Source organism: Pongo pygmaeus, chromosome 13, assembly GCF_028885625.2.
Source record: "Pongo pygmaeus isolate AG05252 chromosome 13, NHGRI_mPonPyg2-v2.0_pri, whole genome shotgun sequence".
NCBI lineage: Eukaryota > Metazoa > Chordata > Mammalia > Primates > Hominidae > Pongo > Pongo pygmaeus.
In genome coordinates, this window is record NC_072386.2 from 103,210,007 (window position 1) to 103,232,372 (window position 22,366).

General features: G+C 47.0%; 1 protein-coding gene across 2 annotated transcripts in view; it reads left to right on the forward strand.

Moving 5' to 3' along the window:
- The first annotated feature begins 375 nt into the window (after positions 1–375).
- Positions 376–22,366, forward strand: part of SNX30 (sorting nexin family member 30) — a 118,581-nt gene continuing 96,590 nt past the window's right edge. Inside the window, exon 1 of one of the 2 annotated variants that reach the window (XM_063649803.1) lies at positions 376–787. In XM_063649803.1, the coding sequence (XP_063505873.1) occupies positions 632–787 (156 nt within the window). In that variant the 5' untranslated portion in view covers positions 376–631. The remainder of the gene's footprint in view (positions 788–22,366) is intronic. The other variant, XM_054500883.2, reaches the window with a different exon arrangement.

The window sequence follows — 22,366 nt, forward strand, 5'->3', positions numbered from 1 at the left end:
AGAGGCCAGAAGACCCTGACTCACGTGCGCGTCCTCAAAGCCCCCAGCCCCAAGCGTGGCTGCTGGTGGGCGCATCAGTACACGCGGGTGGAACGGAACAGGCTCCTCCAACCTCTTTTCCACCTCTGATTTCCGTTAGACATTTGCTCCGCACGGCGGCCTCCGCGAGGCAACGTTGGACACTGGGAGGACAGCCGCAGAGGCCCAGGGCGCACTTCCTGCCGGGCGGGGGCGGGGCCGCACCTCCTCCCTCCCTGCGTCCTTTCTTCACCACGTGCCCCCTCCCCGCCCTCCCCGCCCTCCCCGCCCCCTCCCGGGCGGCCGCGGCGCCTCGGGGGCGGGGGCGGGGCCGGAGCGGGTGGGCGGCGTGGCTGTGTGGGCTGGGCGCTGCGGCCGTGCTGCCAGCGGACCCGCGGCGGGCTCGGGCTCGGAGCGGGGGCGCGCGGCGCGGAGCGGAGCGTCTCAGCGCCGGCAGAGACCAGCCGGCGAGTGGCGGCGGCTCCCAGCACGGCCAGTGCAAGGCCTTGGGCTGAGCGGCGGCCGAGAGGGGCTTGGCCCGGGGTGCTTGGGGAGCTCGCCGCGGCGGGCAGCAGGAGGAAGCGGCGGCGGCGCGTCCCGAGCGGTGCGCGCCATGGCGGGCGGGCCCCCCAAGGCCCTGCCGTCCACGGGGCCCCACTCCCTGCGCGACATGCCGCACCCGCTGGCCGGCTCCAGCAGCGAGGAGGCCGTGGGTGGTGACAGCACGCCCAGCCCGGACCTGCTGATGGCCCGCAGCTTCGGTGACAAGGTGGGGCACCTGGGGCCGGGGATTGGGAGGCTTATTTCGCTCCCCGTGGCGGGGGGATGATGGATCCGGAGCCTTCGTGGGCCTGGGGCCGCGCCCACCTTGCCGGCCCTTCCCGGGGGACGGGAGTGTCCTGGCCCCGGAGCCCTCGGCGAAAGCGTCTCCTCTGCCGCCTCCGCGGGGTCGCAGCCGCAGAGGGACGGTCTTCGCTGCCTGTGACTGGTCGCGAGCACCGGTGACAGCTGGTGGGGAGGGGTCCAGCCTGCGTGTTGGGGCGGGAGGCGTGTGTGCAGGGCAGGGCGCCTGTGTCCTCGGATGGGGTTCCGAGTTCCTCCAGGTGCATCCCTGCAGGCTGAGCTGCTGCATAACTTGTAGCTCCTCCAGTTTCCCGAGACTGCACAGAAGCAGGAGTTCCTGGCTTTCAGTGCTGGGTCCGGGCAGCCCTGGGCTTACAGCGAGAGTCTTCTTCCCCCTAGTCAGTCATGTGGGGAGTGATCTTTGTTTAGGTTTGCTGTTTGTCCTGAGGAGTCACCTGATTCAGACCCCAGCCGGCGGCGGGAGGAGAGCCTCGTTGTGGTTTTCTGTCTGGGGCTCCATTCACCTCCGACGGCCTACCACTCTGTTTAGGTTTGGCAGAGGCTGGTTTTGTGGCTGATGGAAAGAAAGCTCGCCCTTTGACCTTCTTTGTACGGAGGGAGGCTCCAGATTTTCTTAGAGCAGCACAACCCTCCTGCTGCTTGGAGAGACAGCAGAGTTCAGGCAGGGGTAAGGGACGGCCTCCTCCCTACCCCCACGGCCATTTCAGCTGTGAAGGAGACTTGAGCAGTGAGTGTATCCGCGCTCCTGCCGTCACTTAGTCACTAATTGCAGAAATTAGAATTGTTCTCAGGTCTTGTGATCAAGATTTTCTCTCCCTGGTAAAATACTAAATGAATTCCCCCTTGTCCCAATATTAATGGGAGCAGGGGACCTAACTTTCTTCTCCCGTTAGGGGGGACACCATGTGGTACAGTAAAAAAGGAGTATGAGAAAATATAACCTGCCCGCCTTGCAGTCAGAAGGACACTGAGCACTTAAAATCACTAGAGAGTGGGACTTGATGTACCTTCTGCAGAGGGTTTGTGAAAGCAGGGAGTGAAGTTCCAAAACATTAGGAACAGGAAAATTAAAAAAGCTAACGGAGGCCAGGTGCAGTGGCTCACACCTGTAATACCAGCACTTTGGGAGTGTGAGGTGGGATGATTGCTCTCGACCAAAAGTTTGAGACCAGCCTGGGCAACATATCGAGACCCCATCTCCACATACACACACGGCATGGTGGCATGCACCTGTAATCCAGGCTACTCAGGAGGCTGAGGCGGGAGAATTGCTTGAGCCTGTGAGTTCAAAGCTGCAGTGAGCTATGATTGCACCGCTGTACTCCAGCCTGGGCAAGAGAGTGAGACCCTGTCTCCAAAAAATGTTGAATGACTGAATAAATTTGCTTTCTTATCGACAAAAATTGGTCTTAAAATAGTGTAGGAACTGGGGGTTAAACCTCATTTCCTTCTCAGTTCTGTGTGGGACACTGAATTATTATCTATTGCTGTGTAGCAAATTACCTCAAAACTTACCACCTGGAAATAGTGTCTGTGGGACAATCTGAGTGGTTCTGAATTAGGCCTTTCTTGAAGTTGCAGTCAAGTTGTTGGCTTGGGCTGTAATCATCTGAAGGCTGGATTAGGGGAGGATCCACTTCTAAGCTCACTCACGTGGCTGTTGGCAGGTCTTAGTTACTCTCCATAGGGCTGTTTGATGTGGCAACTGGTTTTTTCCCCCCAGAGCAAGTGATCCAAGAGAGCTCAAGACTCTAGCCAGTCTTGCATAACTTATCTTGGAAATGACATGCCTCTGCTGTATTCTGTTGGTCACACAGATTGACACTGGTACAATGTGGGGAGAGGGTGTGAACACCAGGGTGTGCATACCAAGAGGTGGGGATCATTGGGCCATCTTGGAGACTGGCTACTACAGATAGCCATTTAAAATATTTACTTAACGATTCACTCATGGATGATACCTGACTCAGAAGTATGCGCATTTTACTAATAAGCACTTGGAAGACAAATTCCCCATACCACCAAGATCTGGTTAGTGGTGAAGAAGTCAGTCTCAAGTCTAATTACTGATGGCTTCCTTTAAAGGGTCTGTTCTGTGTAGGAGAGAGAGTCTTGAAGGCATTATTAATTATTGAATATATATGTATTTTTTGAGCAGAGATTCACTCTGTCACCCAGGCTGGAGCGCAGTGGCCTGATCCTGACTCACTGCAACCTCCACCTCCCTGGTTAAAGTGATTCTCGTGCCTCATCTCCCGTGTAGCTGTGATTACAGGCATGTGCTACCTTGACCGGGTAATTTGTGTATTTTTAGTAGAGACGAGGTTTCGCCATGTTGGCCAGGCTAGCGTCGAACTCCTGGCCTCAAGTGATCTGCCCTCCTCGGCCTCCCAAAGTGCTGGGATTACAAACATGAGCCACTGTGCCTGGCCTGATTATTGAATATTTAATAAATCTCCTAACAGCTGTGGGGAGCATCTAAATGACACCATTCTCAAGGGCCTGATTTATAGTAAGCCACTTTTCCTTAGAGGCTAAGCATTGTGATTTCTTTCTCTGACTAGGAGTAACATTTTCCTTGAATCTTGGCATACACGTATGGTCTCATAACTCTGAAGAAATTTCTGTAGAGAGAAGCTAGCAAGCCACAGAGGTGAGTCAGAGCCAGAAGAAGGAAGCCTTCCCTGTGGCTGGCTTTCTCCTACCTCAGCAGCATGAGGGTCATCAGAGGGGTGTTAGGACAGTTCAGTGCTATGGTCTGTCTTTGAAAAGAAGCCAGTTTTGTCTTGTTAGTTACTGGGGTTGTGATCCTGGATGACAGGGATTCTGCATCAGTTCTGGGCCAGGGGAATGAAGGTTTGACAGGCTGATCGTAGTACAGGGTTATTATGCAAAGGGGAATTGCTTTCTGAGGGCCCAAGATGGTGCGATGAACAGGGTAGCCTGGTGTCTTGGTCCAGCTGACACTTGTGAATGAACTCTGTAGTGCTTGGGTAGAAGAGAAAGACTAAATATGATGGACTCTCCACCAGTTTCTCAAATTGTTCAAATCATGGTGTGATGCCTCCCTTCATAGGCTCCTAAAGGAGGAATCCTTTCTGTCTACCAGAGGTTGCCAGGACTAATTCTTTTGATGCCTGCTAAACTCACTGGGCCTTTTTTTTTTTTTTTTTTTCTCACTATGTTGCCCAGGCTAGAGTGCAGTGGCGCAATCTCACTGCAACCTTTGCCTCCTGGGTTCATGTGATTCTTCTGCCTCAGCCTCCTGAGTAGCTGAGATTACAGGTGACCGCCACCACACCTGGCTAATTTTTGTATTTTTAGTAGAGATGGGGTTTTACCATGTTAGCCTGGCTGGTCTGGAACTTCTGACCTCAGATGATCTGCCCACCTCCGCCTCCCAAAGTTCTGGGATTACAGGCGTGAGCCTCACTGGACCTTATATGGCTATCTCCATCTAAAATGTAAATACATCACTTAGCCTTACTCTCCTCTTTTAACTTTCATCTGCAAATTGCTCCAGGCTGCTTCTCCTCTGACTCAGCCTCTAACTTCTGTGCCCCTCCCAAAACTTAATACTGGATTCTTAAGCCCCATTGTGTGGCTAACACCTCCTCCCACATCCTCAATCTCTTCTCTGAACTCTTCATCTACTTCCTGCCTCCTTAGGTCACTTAGACATCCTCTGAAGTCTTCAAAATAGAGAAGGCTTTTCCTCCATCACCTTTTACAAACCAGGCTCTGCTCCTTTGAGGCTCCTGTCATTCTTTTTGTTCATTCGATACATATTTGAGGGCCTACTATGAGCCAGGCACTGTTCTAGGAACTTGAATAAATTAGCTGAAAACCGTGCCCTCCCTGGATACGTTTCAGCGAGTTTGTACTGTATTACACAATAAATGCCACGGAAGGAGGAAAAAGGAGAACTGGCCACGAGGAAGAGGATTTGGCAGGCCATGTTGAGAACTTGACATTTGAACAGACTGGAAGGAGGTGAGGGAGTTAGTGGGTGAGTATCTGGAGAAGTGTGTCCGGGGAGGGACTGGTCGAAGCAGATGCCAGAAGGCACAGGGCTGGTGTGTTGGGGAGCAGCCTAGAGGCCAGTGTGGCCGGGCAGAGTGAGCATTGGAGAGTTAAAGACTGGGGGCAGAGAAGGGAGGGGTCAGATGATATTGAGTGTGGCCGGTCACCCTGAGGACTTTGGCCTTTACTGCTAGGGCCATGGGGTGGGAAGTTAGCATGGGCAGGGGACATTTCAGGGTCTTGAGCGGGAGGGGGCATAGTCTGATTATGTATTGAAAAGGATCACATAGGCTGTTCAATTGAGACTACCTTGAGCGTTCCCCTGAATTAGTTAGGATTCTTTATTAGTTAAAAAGACATGAGCTGAATGCAAACTAGATACAGGAAAATAAAAATCTACTGGCTCACGTTGCTGAAAAGGCCCAGGTATTTTGGCTTCAGGAATGGCTGGAGCAAGGTATTCCAGTGATGTTGGGGATCTATCTGTCACTTTCCATCTCTTGGCTCTGCTTTCTTCTGTGTCAGCCTTGTTCTCATGCCAGTGAAGGGATATGTTCTATAAACAAGCTTCCCAGCTCCAGCAGAAGGAGAACACTCCTTTCCTGATAGTTCTGGCCAAAGCTCTGGGCTGGTGTCTCATTGGTCTAAATTGGGTCAGGCGCCTAAACCAGTCTCTGATTCTAACTGCACAGACCTGAATCAGGTACTTATCTTTGGAATGAGGAAAGGAATTTTTTTTTAATTGGGGAATATATACATGAAGTTTATAACAATGTGTGTATATAGAGAGTAAAAGTTATCTTTACAGTTTAAAGACTAATAAAATGTTCCTACCCCCAGATTAAGATACAGAATATTACAAATATTTTGGAAGCCCCCTCCATGCCTGGGAAGGGAGGAGGTGGTTTCCAGAGCAAAATCAAGAAATAGATGTTAGACAAGCAGGAAACAAATATCCACTACAGACCTTCCAATACTGTTTTCTTTGTCATTTTCCAACTTCACAGCTTCTCACTCTCATTCATTAAATCTTTAGACCCCAACTTACTGTCTTCTGAAATCATGTCCTCACCACGGGGCTTTAATCATTCACATGGCTGATCTGTCCAACTCTCCAAAATTACCAGTTTCTTGACCTCCTTATCTTTAATCACCCTTTTTTTTTTTTTTTTTTGAGATGGAATCTCGCCCTGTTGCCCAGGCTGTAGTTCAGTGGCACGATCTCAGCTCACTGTAACCTCTGCCTCCGGGGTTCAAGCGATTTTCCTGCCTCAGCCTCCTGAGTAGCTGGGACTACAGGTGCCCACCACCACGCCCAGCTAATTTTTGTATTTTTAGTAGAGACGGGGTTTCACCATATTGGCCAGGCTGGTCTCGAACTCCTGACCTCAAGTGATCTGCCTGCCTCGGCCTCCCAAAGTGCTGGGATCAGAGGCATGAGCCACTGTGCCCGGCACCTTCACCTTTTTAACAGTTCATCTGCTCTCTCCCACGGCCGCACCCTGCGTTGTAATGCCTAGAAGCATTCCAGCTCTGAAATAGTGCCACTGGATATTATCACATTTTATTGTGTTTATTTAAGGTATACAACTTGATGTTATGGGATACACATAGATAGTAAAAGTTTACTATAGTGGAGCAAATGAACACAGTCATCATCTCATAGTTAACTCATTTTGTTTTTGTGGCAAGAGCATCTAAATCGACTTATTTAGCATGATTGTCAAGTACAGTACAATTTTATTATTAATAACTCTAGTCCTCGTGTTCTACATTAGATCTCCAGACTTGTACACTCCTCCATATCTGCTATTTTGTATCCGTTTGCCTACATCTTCCCATTTCCTCTCCCACCTGCCCTTGGTAGCCACTATTTTGTATTCTATCTCTATATATTTGAATTTTTTTAAAGATTCCATATATAAGTGAGATCATTCAATGTTTTTCTTTCTGTGTCCGGCTTATTGCACTTAGCATAATTTCCTTCAGGCTCATTCACATTATGGCAAATGACAAGATGTCATTCTTTTTTAGGGCTGAATATTACTCAGTTTTGTGTGTACACACACAGTACAGTTTCTCTATCTGTTCGTCCATTGAGGCCTGCTTAGGTTGTTTCTATATCTTGGCTATTGTGAATAATGCTGCAGTGAACGTGGGAGTGCAGATATCTTTATGAGGTGTTGATTTCAGTTCCTTTGGGTATGTGCCCAGAAGAGGGATTGCTGGGTCATATGGTGGTTCTATTTTTAATGTCTTTAGAAACCTCCATACTGTTTTCCATAATGGCTGTACCAATCTACATTCCTAACAGCATTGTACAAAGGTTCCCTTTTCCCCGCATATATCATTTTGTTTTGCTTTCCCCTCCTGGCTTTCCGGGTCTCTGAGTCATTAACAACTGACTATACCTGTTCTGTTGTGTGACCTCTTGGATTCCCCTACCTCCTTTAGATTCTGTGGCCCATCTCTGTGGTTGCTCCTGCCTCTATATTCAGTTCCCTTGCTCTCCTTTTTATACCCAGCTTGGATCATTCCATTTGTTCATGTCTTTCATCTACAACCAGGGTGCTCAGGAAGCTCAAGGGTTGCTGCCAATGTAAGTTCACAGGTTTCAGCCACAGCTGGGGCTTCAGTGGTCCTGGACACTCCTTCTTTTCCACAGACCCTCCATCTGCACAGCAGCTTATCTGAAACCTTTCTCTGCTCCTCATACCCTCCACCCTTCTACTCCACCCTTCCTTCTGCTGATTGCCTCACCTTCCACCTTAGAGAAGATAGAAGCCACCAGAAAGGAACTTCCCTTCTTCAAATTTCAGAATGATCTGACTCCATAGCCATGTTTTCTTTCTGGCCCTCGTTCCAAGGAGAGAGTCTAAGGCTGACTGAGGGTGTAGACCCTCATCCTCTTGGACACCCTGCTCTGTTTGGCCTCCTGACTTACCCCTGTATCTTTGGACTCCCTCTCAACCAGCTCACTCCCATCAATATTTAAACACGCTCAAGTTGCACTCTCTCTCTTTTTTTTTTTTTTTTTTGAGACAGTGTCTGGCTTTGTCACCCAGGCTGGAGTGCAGTGGCACGATCTTGGCTCACTGCAACCTCCGCCTCCTGGGCTCAAGAGATTCTTCTGCCTCAGCCTCTTGAGTAGCTGGGACCACAGACGTGCATCACCACGCCTGGCTAATTTTTGTGTTTTTGGTAGAGACGGGGTTTTGCCATGTTGGCCAGGCTGGTCTTGACACCTGGCTAATTTTTGTGTTTTTGATAGAGACAGGGTTTCGCCACGTTGGCCAGGCTGGTCTCGAACTCCTGAGCTCAAGCGATCTGCCCGCGTCAGCCTTTCAAAATGCTGAGGTTACAGGTGTGAGCCACCATGCCTGGCCAAGTTGCTCTGATTTTTAAAACACAGAAAGAGTGGCTGGGCGTGGTGGCTCTTGCCTGTAATCCCAGCACTTTGGGAGGCCAAGGGAGGAACATTGCTGGAGGCCAGGAGTTTGAGACCAGCCTGGGCAATATAGTGAGACCTTGTCTCTATTAAACACACACACACACACACAATCGCTTGCGCCCAGGAGTTTAAGACCAGCCTGGGCAATATAGTGAGAACTTGTCTCTATTAAACACACACACACACACACACGCACACACAGAGAGAAAGAGTAAAGGATGCTCTGCTATGATGTTCTTTTCTCCTCCATCTGGTGCCTTTTTTTGCGGGGGTGGAGATAAGGTCTTGCTTTGTTGCCCAGGCTGGTCTCGAACTCCTGGCCTCAAGTGATCCTCCTGCCTCAACTTCCCAAAGTGCTTGGATTATAGGCCTGAGCCACCGTGCCTGGCCTTGTGCCCTATTTTGTGACTCCTCTTTACAATACACTTTCTGAAGAGAAGGTTTGCAGCCCTTGCTTCCACTTCCTGACCTCTGACATACTCCTGAGCCTCCTGCTGCCTGGTTTCTGACTCTGTTCTTCAGGTCCTCAGTGATCTCATTAATGCTAAATCCAGTAGATGCTTTATAGTCCTTATTTTGCCTGACCCCTTGGTAGGTAACACTTGATCCTGTTGATAACCTCCTGCTTGAAATGCTTCCCCTCCACTTCGTGTTTTAAGGTGTGCATACGGGCCAGGCATGGTGGGTCACGCTTGTAATCCTAGCACTTTGGGAGGCCGAGGCAGGCAGATCACAAGGTCAAGAGATCAAGACCATCCTGGCCAACATGGCGAAACCCTCTCTCTACTAAAAATACAAAAAGTTAGCTGGGCGTGGTGGTGCACACCTGTAGTCCTAGCTACTTGGGAGGCTGAGGCAGGAAAATCACTTGAACCGGGGAGGTGGAGGTTGCAGTGAGCTGAGATTGCGCCACTGCACTCTAGCCTGGCGACAGAGCAAGACTCCATCTCAAAAAAAAAAAAAAAAAGGTGTTCATGCTGGAATCATGTTGTCTGGATTTGAATCTCAGCCCCACCACTTAGAGTCTTGGTAACAGCAAGTTGTTTAATGTCTCCGAGCCTCAGTTTTCTCATCTGTGAAAAGGGGATAACCGACGTGCCCACATCACTGGGTTGATAGGAAGACCCAGCGAGTTCGTAGAGTAGTGGGTGATGTATATAGCGAACCTTTAAGAAATGGGAGGTGATGGTGGTGGTTATTCCTTGATATTGTACTCGCCAGATTTCTTTCTACATTTTGGCCTATGCTTTGTCAATCTCTGTATTAGTTGAGGTCTGATCAGGGAATAAAAGCCAGTGAAGGTATTTCAAACAGAGAGACTATAATACAAGGAGTTAGTTGCGTAGGTGATGGATGGTAAGTTGACCCAGAGAGTAGCAATAGCAGGAAGTTGCTGTTACCCTCAGGACTGGAGGGTTAGGGGAAGAGGCGAAGTTAAGTAGAACCCAGGAGCTTCTGTGAGAACTAGACCTGTGGCGGGGTCATTGAGCAGGAGCTGGGACCTCAGAGGAAGGGGCCCCTGGAGGGGAGGCAGCCGCTGCCAGGGACACGATCTGAGGGAGAGAGCAGGGGTTGGGCTGGGACAGAAATACCTCGGCTTCTCTCCTCATCCTTCCCATTCTGGTCTAATATCAATATCTTATATTAGCCAAAATAGCATCCCTGGTGGATGTGTGACCCTAACAGAGCCAGGCAGTCTTTCCTGAGATTTACAAGGTGGATGATGGGGGAAAGAATGTCTGTCTTTCTACTAGATTGTGAATGGTTGTGTCCTTCAAAGCAGAGAGTGCTTGGCTTAAGAATGAATCCAGAGGGAAGTAGAGCTAGGAGAGGAAGAGGGGCCAAGATCATTTGAGTTCGGGATCTGACTGTGCCAGCTGTGCCAGCTGTGCCTGAAGTTAGCACGGTTTCCTGGTTATAGGGGGTCATAAATTCCCTTCTGTTAATACTGTTTTCAATTTGGTTTGCCACTTGAAACTTAAATTACCAATACCGTGACCTTAAAATATGACTCGAAAATTGGGTTTTACCTGAGGAGTAGGGAGAAGGGGGTGTTTATTCCTATTGGCAGCCCCACTAGCAGTGGGTATGTCTGCAGATCAGCTGAGGTCGCAGGTGTTTTCACCAGGTCCATGAAGTTGGAGGGGGCTTTCAGATGTGGGGTGGGAAAAGCCCCAAGGTGAAGGGCAGAGACAGGAAAGACCTGTGGCTACTGGAGGAGGACTGAATTGGGTCATGCACCGGGAGTGGGTTTTGAGAGTCTAGAGGTGGAGATTAGTGAGAGAGGAGGTGGGTAGACAGGTCAGGAGGAGAATGAGACTGTTTTGAGTGCTGTGATGTGGAGGTAAGCTTTTATTCTTTCAGCAGTAGCTAGTCCTAGAGGGTGTGGTTTTTTTTTTTTTTGTTGTTTGTTTGTTTGTTTGTTTGTTTTTTGAGACGGAGTCTCGCTCTGTCATCCAGGCTGGAGTGCAGTGGTGTTATCTTGACTCACTGCAACCTCCATCTCCTGCGTTCAAGTGATTCTCCTGCCTCAGCCTCCCGAGTAGCTGGGATTACAGGTGCATGCCACCACGCCAGGCTAATTTTGTTATTTTTAGTAGAGATGGGGTTTCACCATGTTGGCTAGGCTGGTCTCAAACTCCTGACTTCAGGTGATCCACCCTCCTCGGCCTCCCAGAGTCCTAGGATTACAGGTGTGAGCCACTGCTCCCGGCCCCAAGAGGGTTTTTGAGCAGGGGAATGTGTGATCAGGGCTTGGGATGGGGAGAGACCAGCAGTGAAAGAGGTAAGATAGGAAGAATTAACCTGGTTTTGGTTGGACTCGTTGCCTGGGAAGAGAAAGATTAGAAAATATAAAGATGGCAGATTTTGGTGTAGTGGGGGTGACTGACTAGAAAGTCCAGGAGATTGATGCTGAATAGTGGTGCCCTCTTTGAGAGGGGGAGCGTAGACCGGGAAGCACATGTGCAAGTGAAGTGTAAAGATGACGTGGACACGATTTCAAGTCAGGCATTCAGGACAGAGGGTGCCTGAAGGCCACTGTTGCAAGCCTACTCAAACTTCAAGGCTCAAACAAATGCTGCCTCCAGGAAGCTCTTTTTTTTATTAAATAGATGTGTAATCCCAGTAGATCCAAATAGAGATTGGAATAGAAGATGGAGAGGTTTGAGGTCAGAATTTAGACAAAGTGCATATTGACAATAAAATAGGGGGTAGGATGTCATCACAGTTTGAAAATCAAGTGTTAGTGAAGGCCACTGGGAGGAAGGCAGGTGTTCCACGATAAATGAGACCCTCTCAAAGTAAAATAAGTACATAAACAACAGCCTGGCCAACAGGCGCTGATTCATGTATGAGCAATGGGGTTTGTTTACTAGACATTAGAGGACTCATATGCTGTCTTATGTCTGCCTTGCCCCATAGAATTCTTCATTTTGGCAGCCAGTGCAGGGATCAGGAATTGTCGTTTGTGTGAATTTTTGTGTGTGTCTTGGTGGGGGGAAGTGGGATAGTGGAAAAGGTGTTTGGGGGTTCCTGCTTGAGAAGGGGCACAGAGGCGGGAAAAGCACACAGCGCGTTTGGGTGGCCGAGTGCAGGCGCTTTTCAAAACCCCTGTAGCTCGTGAGCATCTACTACGTACCTGGCTCTGTGCTACATGCTGGGGCTGTAGAGAAAGATAAAAAAGATCTCTCCCCTGAGAGGTTAATGATCAGCAAAGAAGACAGACACATCAACAGATGGTTGCAGTAGCATGTGAAAAATGCTGCATGTATTTACTTAGCTCTGTGGCCTTGGGCAAGTTTCTTAACCTTGTAATGCCTCTGTTTCCCCTGTCTAAAATTTGGATTATCTTACAGGGAGATTCTGAAGCTTAGTTGAGTGTTTAGTGTCTGGGACACAGTAAAGACCACAGCAGTGCTAAGTTTTGTTATTGCCTTAGAAGCAGACCCTGAGAAAGCATTTAATTGCCCATAGTTCGTTTGAGAGGTGAAGGAACTGGCATTAGAGGAGCAAGGCAGTGAGACAGGGAAGGGAAGGGAAGGCAATCAGCAGAGGCGACATTACCAAGCCAATTTGCACTGAGCAGAGCTGGAGCTTTACCCCACAGGGGAAGCCGTTGGGAGCCAGCATGGAACATGAGCCTCAGTTATTCTCACTCGAGGTGAGGAAGCTGGGGTCTTCAAACAGCAGCTCTCTTTACTCATTGGTTGAGGGCTGCTTGGGTAGGGTGTTTGGACATGAATTACCAGGTGCTTTCTAGCCTGCCCCATGGGTGGGCAAAGCAGGTTCAGTGGCCAGGGGAAGCGGTCAGGCCAAGACATGCAGATGCTGGTAGGTGGGAGTCAGACCAGTGGGCACTGAAGTGTGATCAGGGTGAGGGGATGTATGGGTGGGGCACTGACAGCATCTGCTACAGTTTATATATATATATATATTTTTTAGAGATGGGGCCTTGCTCTGTTGCCCAGGCTGGAGTATAGTGGCATAATCTTGGCTCCTACAGCCTCAAACTCCTCCTGGGCTTAAGTGATCCTTCTGCCTCAGCCTCCTGAGTAGTCCTCAGCTCCTGACCAGTCTTAGCTCCTAGTGGTGTACCGGTGTGCCTTGCTATTTAAATTTTTTTTTTTTTTTTTGGTAGAGAGAGGAGTCTCACTGTGTTGCCCAGGCTGGTCTTGAGCTTCTGGCTTCAGGCGATCCTGCTACCTCGGCCTCCCGAAGTGCTGGGAGTATAGATGTTAGCCACTATACCTGGCCCAGTTATTATGTTTTTTAAAAGAATTGTTTGTTAAACCTGAGTGGCAGGCCGGGTGCCGTGGCTCATGCCTGTAATCCCAGCATTTTGGGAGGCCGAGGAGGGTGGATCACGAGGTCAGGAGATCGAGACCATCCTGGCCAACATGGTGAAACTCCGTCTCTACTAAAAATACAAAAATTAGCTGGGCGTGGTGGCACGTGCCTGTAATCCCAGCTGCTTGGGAGGCTGAGGCAGGAGAATCGCTTCAACCAGGGAGTTGGAGATTGCAGTGAGCCGAGATCGTGCCACTGCACTCCAGCCTGGTGACAGAGTGAGACTCTGACTAAAAAAAAAAAAAAAAAAAAAAAATTATTTGTTTAAATTTATGGGGTACATATGTAATTTTGTTACATGGATAGATTGTGTAGTGAAATCCAGTGCTTTTAGGGTACCCATCACCCAAATAATGTACATTGTACTCAATAATTTCACATCACCCACCCCCCTTCCATTCCCTCCACCCTTTTGAGTCTCCTTTGTTTGTCATTCCATGCTCTATGTCCATGTAGTTATGATGAAAGTTATGTATAGGGAATAAAGTAGGGTAAGACCTTGCTTTGGAGGATGGTGGCTTTTCCAAAGAAGATGATGTTTGAGCTGGAGAATGAAGGAATACATGTCTTACAAATGGACAGAAGGAAGAGCAACTCAGGCAGAAGAACCAGCACATACCAAAGCTTAGCAGTGTCAAGTGATGAATGCACAGCGAGCAAGGGGATTGATGAGGCTGGAAAGGTTGGTAGGGTCCTGGCTGTGGTCTGTAGTGGAAAATAGTAAGGATTTTAACCTGAGCCATTGGGAAACCAATTAAGTGTTTGTCGTTGTTGTTGTTATTGTTGTTGTTCTTTAAAGAGATAGGGTCTCACTCTGTTGGCCAGGGTGGAGGAGGGCAGTGGCACAATCATAGTTGACTAGAACTCCAGGGCTTAAGCAGTCCTCCCACCTCAGCCTACTGAGTAGCTTGGACTATGGGCATGTGCCACTGTGCCTGGCTAATCTTTTCATTCCAATCAAGTGTTTTAAGCAGGGGAGGAGCAGGGCCGTGTTTGGGGTTAGAGTCACTGATCGAGACCTAGCTGGGATTGGGTGGGTGGAGCCTGGAGGCAAGGAGTCTAAGAAGAAGAAGGCTGTTGCAGTGGGAGGTTGGGGGAGGCAGTTTCAGTAGGGCTTTGGCTCACTGGATTCAGAGAGTATACTGGTTAGTGGTTTTGCTTGCAAATAATAGATATCTAGCTTGCATTAATTTAGTAGAAAGGTGAGCCTATAGACAGGCTTGCTTTAACGTAGGAGTGAGCTGGAACCAGGGGTCTGAATGCTACTGAGGGTCGGCTTTATTCCCTCAGACCAACATCATCCACGTAGGGGGAATTGTGGCAGTGCGCCTCCCTCACATTGCACAGCTGTGCCTCCAGAGAGGGAGTGAGTCTATCTTCCCAGGGGAAAAGGTCAGGGAGACCTGGCTTAGGTCACATGCCTGCCTTTAGGCTGATCAACTGAGCTCAACCTGGGCCAATCAACAGTGGCTGAGGGAGGAGACTGAAACAGTAAAGCAGTCCCAATTCCAGCTACCGGGTTCAGAAGCAGCCGTGAGGTGTGCAGGACAAACAGTGAAAGATCACTGCGGAAGAGACTCTAGGGTCACTGGCTTTAGGAACTGGCTGAATGATAGCAAGAATAGAACAGGAATTTGAGGAAAAGTAGGTCAAAAATTATAGATTTTCTAAGGCATATATGCTTTTTACAAATTGTGATATACTTCATATACCATAAAATTCACCCTTTTAAAGCATACACTTTAGTGGTTTTGAATATATTCACAAGATAATGCAATGGTCACTGCTATCTAATTCCAGAACATTTTCATCATCTCAAAAAGATACCCCATATCTATGAGCAAACACTCTCCATTTTCCCTATTCCCAGCCCCTGGCAACTGCTAATCTGCCATCTGTCTCTGGAGTTTTCCTATTCTGGACATTTCATATAAATGGAATCATATAATATGTGTGGCCTTTCGTGCCTGGCTTCTTTCAGTTAATCTAATGTCCGAAAGCCTCCTCCATGTTGTATGCATCAGTACTTCATTCCCTTCCCTTTCCAGCTTTACTGAAGTATGATTGACAAAAATTATATAGACTTAAGATGTACAACATGTTTTGATACACTTAAATATTGTGAAATGATTACCACAATTAAGCTAACTAAACATATCTATCACCTCACATAATTGCCTTTTTGTGGTGAGAACACTTTAGATCTATTTTCTTTTTTTTTTTTTTTGAGACGGAGTCTCACTCTGTTGCCCAGGCTGGAGTGCAGTGGCGTGATCTCAGCTCACTGCAACCTCCGCCTCCTGGGTTCAAGCAGTTCTCCTGCCTCAGCCTCCCGAGTAGCTGGGAATATAGGTGCACGCCACCATGTCCGGCTAATTTTTGTATTTTTAGTAGAGATGGGGTTTCACCATGTTAGCTAGGATGGTCTCGATCTCCTGACCTCATGATCCACCCGCCTCGGCCTCCCAAAGTGCTGGGATTACAGGTGTGAGCCACCATGCCCAGCCTAGATCTATTTTCTTAGCAGATTTTAAGTATAAAATACATTATAGTCACCATGCTGTATATTAGGTCTCCGAACTTATTCATCCTGTGATGGAAAATTCACACTTCTTGACCAATATCTCTCCTTTTCCTCCACCCCTCCAGCATTACTTCATTCCTTTTTATGGGTGAATAATACTTCATTTTATGGATATACCACATTTTGTTTATTCATCCGTTGATGGACATTGGGTTGTTTCCTAAGCACATGTACTTTTTTTTCCCCAAAGAAAAGACATTAAATAAAATTTATGACTTTTCTACAATAATTTTGACATTTGAGGTTAATGGTAATTTCAGATATGAATGTACAATAACCCAGCCATCCCATTACTGGGTATATACCCAAAGGATTATAAATCATACTGCTATAAAGACCATGCACATGTATGTTTATTGTGGCACTATTCACAATAGCAAAGACTTGGAACCAACCCAAATGTCCATCAATGATAGACTGGATTAAGAAAATGTGGCACATCTACACCATGGAATACTATGCAGCCATAAAAAAGGATGAGTTCATGTCCTTTGTAGGGACATGGATGAAGCTGGAAACCATCATGCTGAGCAAACTATCGCAAGGACAGAAAACCAAACACCTCATGTTCTCACTCATAGGTGGGAATTGAACAATGAGAACACTTGAACACAGGGTGGGGAACATCACACACTGGTGCCTGTCACGGGGTCGGGGGAGGCGGGAGGGATAGCATTAGGAGATATACCTAATGTAAATGACGAGTTAATGGGTGCAGCACACCAACATGGCACATGTATACATATGTAACAAACCTGCACATTGTGAACATGTACCCTAGAACTTAAAGTGTAATTTAAAAAAAAACACGTGACTTGGGGCAAGTCTTCCAAATTTTCTCAGCTCCAGATTCCTAGTCCATAAGATGGAAATAAAGAATCATAGTTCATAAAAGAAAAAAAAAAAAATGAATGTACAATAAGATGGCATTAAGTACCCTGGCTTGTTTTTAATCATCTTAACCATTTTTAAGTATACAGTTGAGTAGTGTTAGGTATATTCACATTGTTGTGCAACAGATCTCCAGAACTTTTTCATCTTGCAAAACTGAAATTCTATACCCATTAAGTGACTGCTGCCATTCTCTGTCTTCCCCAGCCCCAGGCCACTGCCTTTCCACTTTGTTTCTATTGATTTGAATACTTTAAATTCCTCATGTAAATAGAATTGTCAATCTTTGTCTTTTTGTGACTGGCTTATTTCACTTAGCATAACATCCTTAAGGCTCATCCATGCTGTAGCATGTGACAGGATTTCCATCTTTTTTAAGGCTGAATAGTATTTCATTGTGTATATGTATCACATTTTCTTAACCCATTTTTCTGATGGACATTAGGTTGCTTTTGCCTCTTGGCTATTGTGAACAATGCTGCAATGAACATGGTTATGCAAATATCTCTTTGATACCTTCTTTTGGATATGGATATATACCTAGAAGGGGATTGGCAGATCATGTGATAACCTGTTTTTAATTTTTTGAGGACTCATCATACTGTTTTCCAAAGCAGTCGCACCATTGTACAATCCTGCCAACAGTGTATACAAGGATTCTGTTTTCTCCATGTCTTTGCCAACACTAATTATTTTCTTTCTTTTTTTTTTTTTGATAGTAGTTATTCTAGAAAGTGTGGGGTTGTATCTCATTGCAGTTTTGGTTTGCAGTTTTCTGATGTTCAATATACTTTCATACGCTTATTGGCCATTTATATGTCATCTTTGGAGAAGTGTCCATTCAAGTCCCTTGCCCATTTTAAAATTGGGTCTTTTAAATATTTTATATATGTTTATATATTCTCAGTATTAGCCCCTTATCAGATATATGTTTTGCAAGCATTTTCTTCCATTCTGTAAGTGCCTTTTTACTCTGTTGGTTGTGTCCTTTGGACAAAACATAAGTTTTTAGGTTTGCCTGTTTTTGCTTTTGCTGTCTGTGCTTTGGTATCATATCTGTTGCCAACTTCAATGTCATGAAGCTTTTCCCCTATGATTTTTTTCCTAGGAGTTTTATGGTTTTGGGTCTAATGTTTAGGTCTTTATGTTGAGTTACTTTTTATTTTATTTTTTATTTTTTTGAGACAGAGTCTCACTCTGTCACCCAGGCTGCAGTGCAGTGATGCTGTCTCGGCTCACTGCAGCCTCAACCTCCCAGGATCAAGTGATCCTCCCATCTCAGCCTCCTGAGTAGCTGGGACCACAGGCGCATGCCACCGTATCCAGCTAATTTTATTTATTTATTTATTTATTTATTTATTTGTAGAGACAGGGTTTCCCTGTGTTGTCCATGCTGGTCTCAAACTCCTGAACTCAAGCGATCCTCCCACCTTGGCCTCCCAAAGTATTGAGATTACAGATGTGAGCCATTTTGTCTGGTCAGCCACTCTTCATTAATGTCGCTCTTCATTTCCGTTGTTGATATCCTAATTGGATGTATGATTATCTAAATGGTTTTCCTAGCTTTCATTCAGTCAGACCCTCCTTTCCCATCCAGTCTGTTTTGAGTACTGTAGCCAGAATCCACCTCTATGAAGTGCTGCCTTGTATGCATCATTCCCATCTTTGGAGATCTGCATTGACTCCCCATTGCTTACACAGTAATGGTCTAAGTTCCTAGCCTGGCCTTCTGTGATCAGGTACCTGTTTACCTCCCTGGTCCCCTCCTGGGAAGTTATGTCTCTGCCAAGTGATTTTCCTCATGAGCTGCCTGGAATGTCATGCGAATTCTTGCTTGTCCACCCATGCTAAGCTCATCCTCCTCTTGATATGTTTCCAGCCAACGTCTGTTGCTTTAGAACCGCGCTACTTAATGTGTGGCCCATAGATGAGTGGCATTGACATCACCTGAGAGCTCATAGAAAATGCAGACTCTCAGACCTAATCCCAGACACAGAGATTCAGAATCTGCATTTTGACATGATCCCTAAGTGATTTGTATGCACATTAAACATTGAGAAACACTGTCTTAGAACAAGGTTATCAGTCTTGGCTAAGCATTCAGATCCTCCAAAGATCTCTTAGACAATACTGATGCCTGGTCCCTACCTCAAGAAATTTAGATCTAATAGGATGGCCCAGGGAACAGTGTATATATATATATATATTTTTTTTTTTTGGTAAAGTTTCTCTAGATAATTCTTTCTTTCTTTCTTTCTTTTTTTTTTTTTTGAGACAGTCTTGCTCTTGTCACCTAGGCTAGAGTGCAATGGTACGATCTTGGCTTGCTGCAGCCTCCTTCTCCCAGGTTCAAGTGATTCTCCTGCCTCAGCCTCCCAAGTAGCTGAGATTACAGGCACCCGCCACCACGCCGGCTAATTTTTTTGTATTTTTAGTAGAGATGGGTTTCACCATGTTGGCCAGGCTGGTCTCGAACTCCCAACCTCGTGATCTGCCCACTTCAGCCTCCCAAAGTGCTGGGACTACAGGCGTGAGTCACCATGATAATTCTAATGGGCAGCCAAGATTGAGATCAGATGACTTAGGAGAATTCTCTAGTTCACTCAGAGGAAGTTCACTATCAGACAAGCATGCCTTCAGCTTTTCTCATTCAGCCTTGCCCAGTAGGTGTAGTTTCATATGTGACTAATGGTACAAACACCTGTGGAGGCAATTTGGCAACATCTATCAAAATTACAAATATGTGTGTTTCTTTTGATTCAACAAGTTCTTTTCTGTTTGTGTCTGTCCTGCGGATAAACTAGCACATGAAGGGAGAAGGCTTGCTTTCCTCTCCACCTCTAGTTAACATCATTAAAGACCTCTACATTGAGGTAGTTTCTGTCTTTTGATCCTCTCTTCACTTGCAGAAGTGCTTGGCCGCATAGCATCCTGGGCTGTGGGGCTGGCACTTGGCATCACTTCTCCATCACTGCGATGCCATCCTGCAGGGAAATGTCCACTTCCCCAAGAGCTTGATGCCAGGAGTCTCCACTACTGTGGGTGCAGCCATGTCCATGCAGTCATCCTGAGGGCATAACTAAGGTATCTCTGTAGCTTGGCATGGACCAGGCACCACCCTGGCACACAGGAAGAGCTGAATCTTCACTTGGCTTCTGGGATTCCACTCATTGTTGGTTCCTTTTGTACCTTACTGGCTGTTCCTCCTCTGTCTCCTTGGCTGGTTCCTTCTCATCTCCCCAGCTCTAAATGTTGGAATGCTCTAGGACTCCATTCTGATATGACCTCTCTTCATCTGCATGGTGTCCCTAAGCAATCTCATCCAGCCTCACACATCTACACACTGATAACTCCAGGCCAGAAACCTCTCTCCTGAATTCCAGATTCCTGTCTTCCACTGCCTTCTTGATGTTTAGCCCTGCATCTCCAACAGGCATGTCAAGCTAGTTATCTAGCCCACTCTTAATTCCAAGGATAAGACTTGGAATTAGCCTCGGCTGTTCCCTTTTTCATCCCATACCTAAGCCATCAGCAAGTCCTTCTGAAATACCATGTCCGGAATCTCATCACTTCTCACTCTCTCCTCTGCTGCTACCCTGACTGCTGTCATCCCCTCTTGCCTGCATTACTGTACCAGCCGCCTGACTAGTTCTTCCTGCTTCCACCTTCCCACCTTCAGTCATTTATCCAGGCAGCATCCAGAGGGATTATTTAAAACATAAGAAACATCAGTCGCATCATGTCTCTTGCTTTTTAAATTTAATTAATTAATTTATTTTTGAGATGGAGTCTATTGGCCAGGCTGGAGTGTTGTGGCGCAGTTTTGACTCACTGCAACCTCTGTCTCCTGGGTGCAAGCGATTCTCCTGCCTCAGCCTCCCAAGTAGCTGGGATTACAGGCACCTGCCACCACACCTGACTAACTTTTTGTATTTTTAGTAGAGATGGGGTTTCACCATGTTGGCCAGGCTGGTCTCAAACTTCCGACCTTGTGGTCTGCCCACCTCGGCCCCACAAAGTGCTGGGATTACAGGCGTGAGCCACCATGCCTGGCCTCTTTTTTGCTTTTGCTTGAAACCATCCAGAGACTTCTCAGTTCTCACACATTCCCCTCAGATCCTCCATGGGCTCCAAGTACATGTGTAATCCAGCTCTGCTGCTTCTCTGGCCTCCGTCCACTTCTTTCTCCCCCTGCCCACTCCCTTGCCTCAGGCCTTTTGGCCCAGACAGCCTGCAGGCTTGTTCACCTATTTCGTTCAGGCCTCCCCCGACCTTCCTGTATAAACTAGTAGCAGCCCCTGGCCAGGCGCGGTGGCTCACGCCTGTAATCCCAGCACTTTGGGAGACCGAGGCAGGCGGATCACGAGGTCAAGAGATCGAGACCATCCTGGCCAACATGGTGAAACCCCGTCTCCACTAAAAATACAAAAATTAGCTGGGCGTGGTGGCACGTGCCTGTAGTCCCAGCTACTCGGGAGGCTGAGGCAGGACAATCTCTTGAACCTGGGAGGCAGAAGTTGCAGTGAGCCGAGATCGGGCCACTGCACTCCAGCCTGGTGACAGAGTGAGACTCTGTGTCAAAAACAAACAAACAAACAAAAAACAAACTAGTAGCAGCCCCCTCCCTGCCCAGTTATTCTCCCCCTTTACCTGGCTTTAATCTTGCTTCACAGAACTTAAACCACCAGACATACTTGGTTTACTTTCTCCAGTACTGTGCTGTAAACTTCTGGAAGGCAAGGGGTCTCATCTGGTTTGCTTGTTGCTAAATTTCCATGCATGAACCAAACCTGGTATGGGTGGAGTGTACAGATATTTGGTGACTCAATAAGTGGACCCGTGCTAAATGCTCTGTGTATAAGGATACCTGTTGCAGTATTATTTTTAATAGCAAAAGATAAAAGCTTATATGGCTATTAGTAGGGTGCTGGTTTTGTAAACTATGGTAGTTTTTGAAATGCAGTATTAAAAGAAATAAGGCAGCCCTGTATATACTTATATGCAACAATGGAAAAAAAAGTTAAGTTGAAAAAATGTGTAAATTGTGTATAGTCTGTCTTGCGTGTGTGTGAAAGAATTTATGTCAGTGTGTCTTCCAGCCTTGGAAGGATGCAGCATTGCTGTGTCAGAAGGGTCCTTCTCCCAGCCTTCAAGAGTGTAGTCTCCCCGGGTGGCTATTTGACCAAATTAGGGAGAAAGAATCTTCCCTCTGTCTTTCTAATTTGGTTAATAATGGTTGATACCGAACAACTCTGATCATGCTTCAAAAAAAGGGGCCGGTGAGGGCTCTCACTCATAGTCCTGTTGGGCAGTTATGACTGTTTTTGAGAAGGGATGACAGCCACATTGTCATAACTGCTCAAAACCCCAAAGAGATAAGGCTAAACTGTGACAAAGAGACAGTGCTTTTCTGGTAGTTTTTCAAATCTGTTCAGGTCAAATATGGGTGAATGTTGGCTTGTGGTGAGTTTTTACTCTTTCTCTCTGTGGTCAGTTTTGTGAACTTTTTGTTCTGGCTTGAGACATTCTTTTCTTTCCTGGTTCAAGTCATGGAGCAGGGGCAAACCTTTGGTTGTTTCACAGTTGTCCAGACTTCATTGGACCCCATTTCATGCCCTTGCCCCCATCCTTCCTGGCAGAGGACATTCCTTGCCTAGAACATTGCCAGTCTCCGTGAAAGAGGAAGA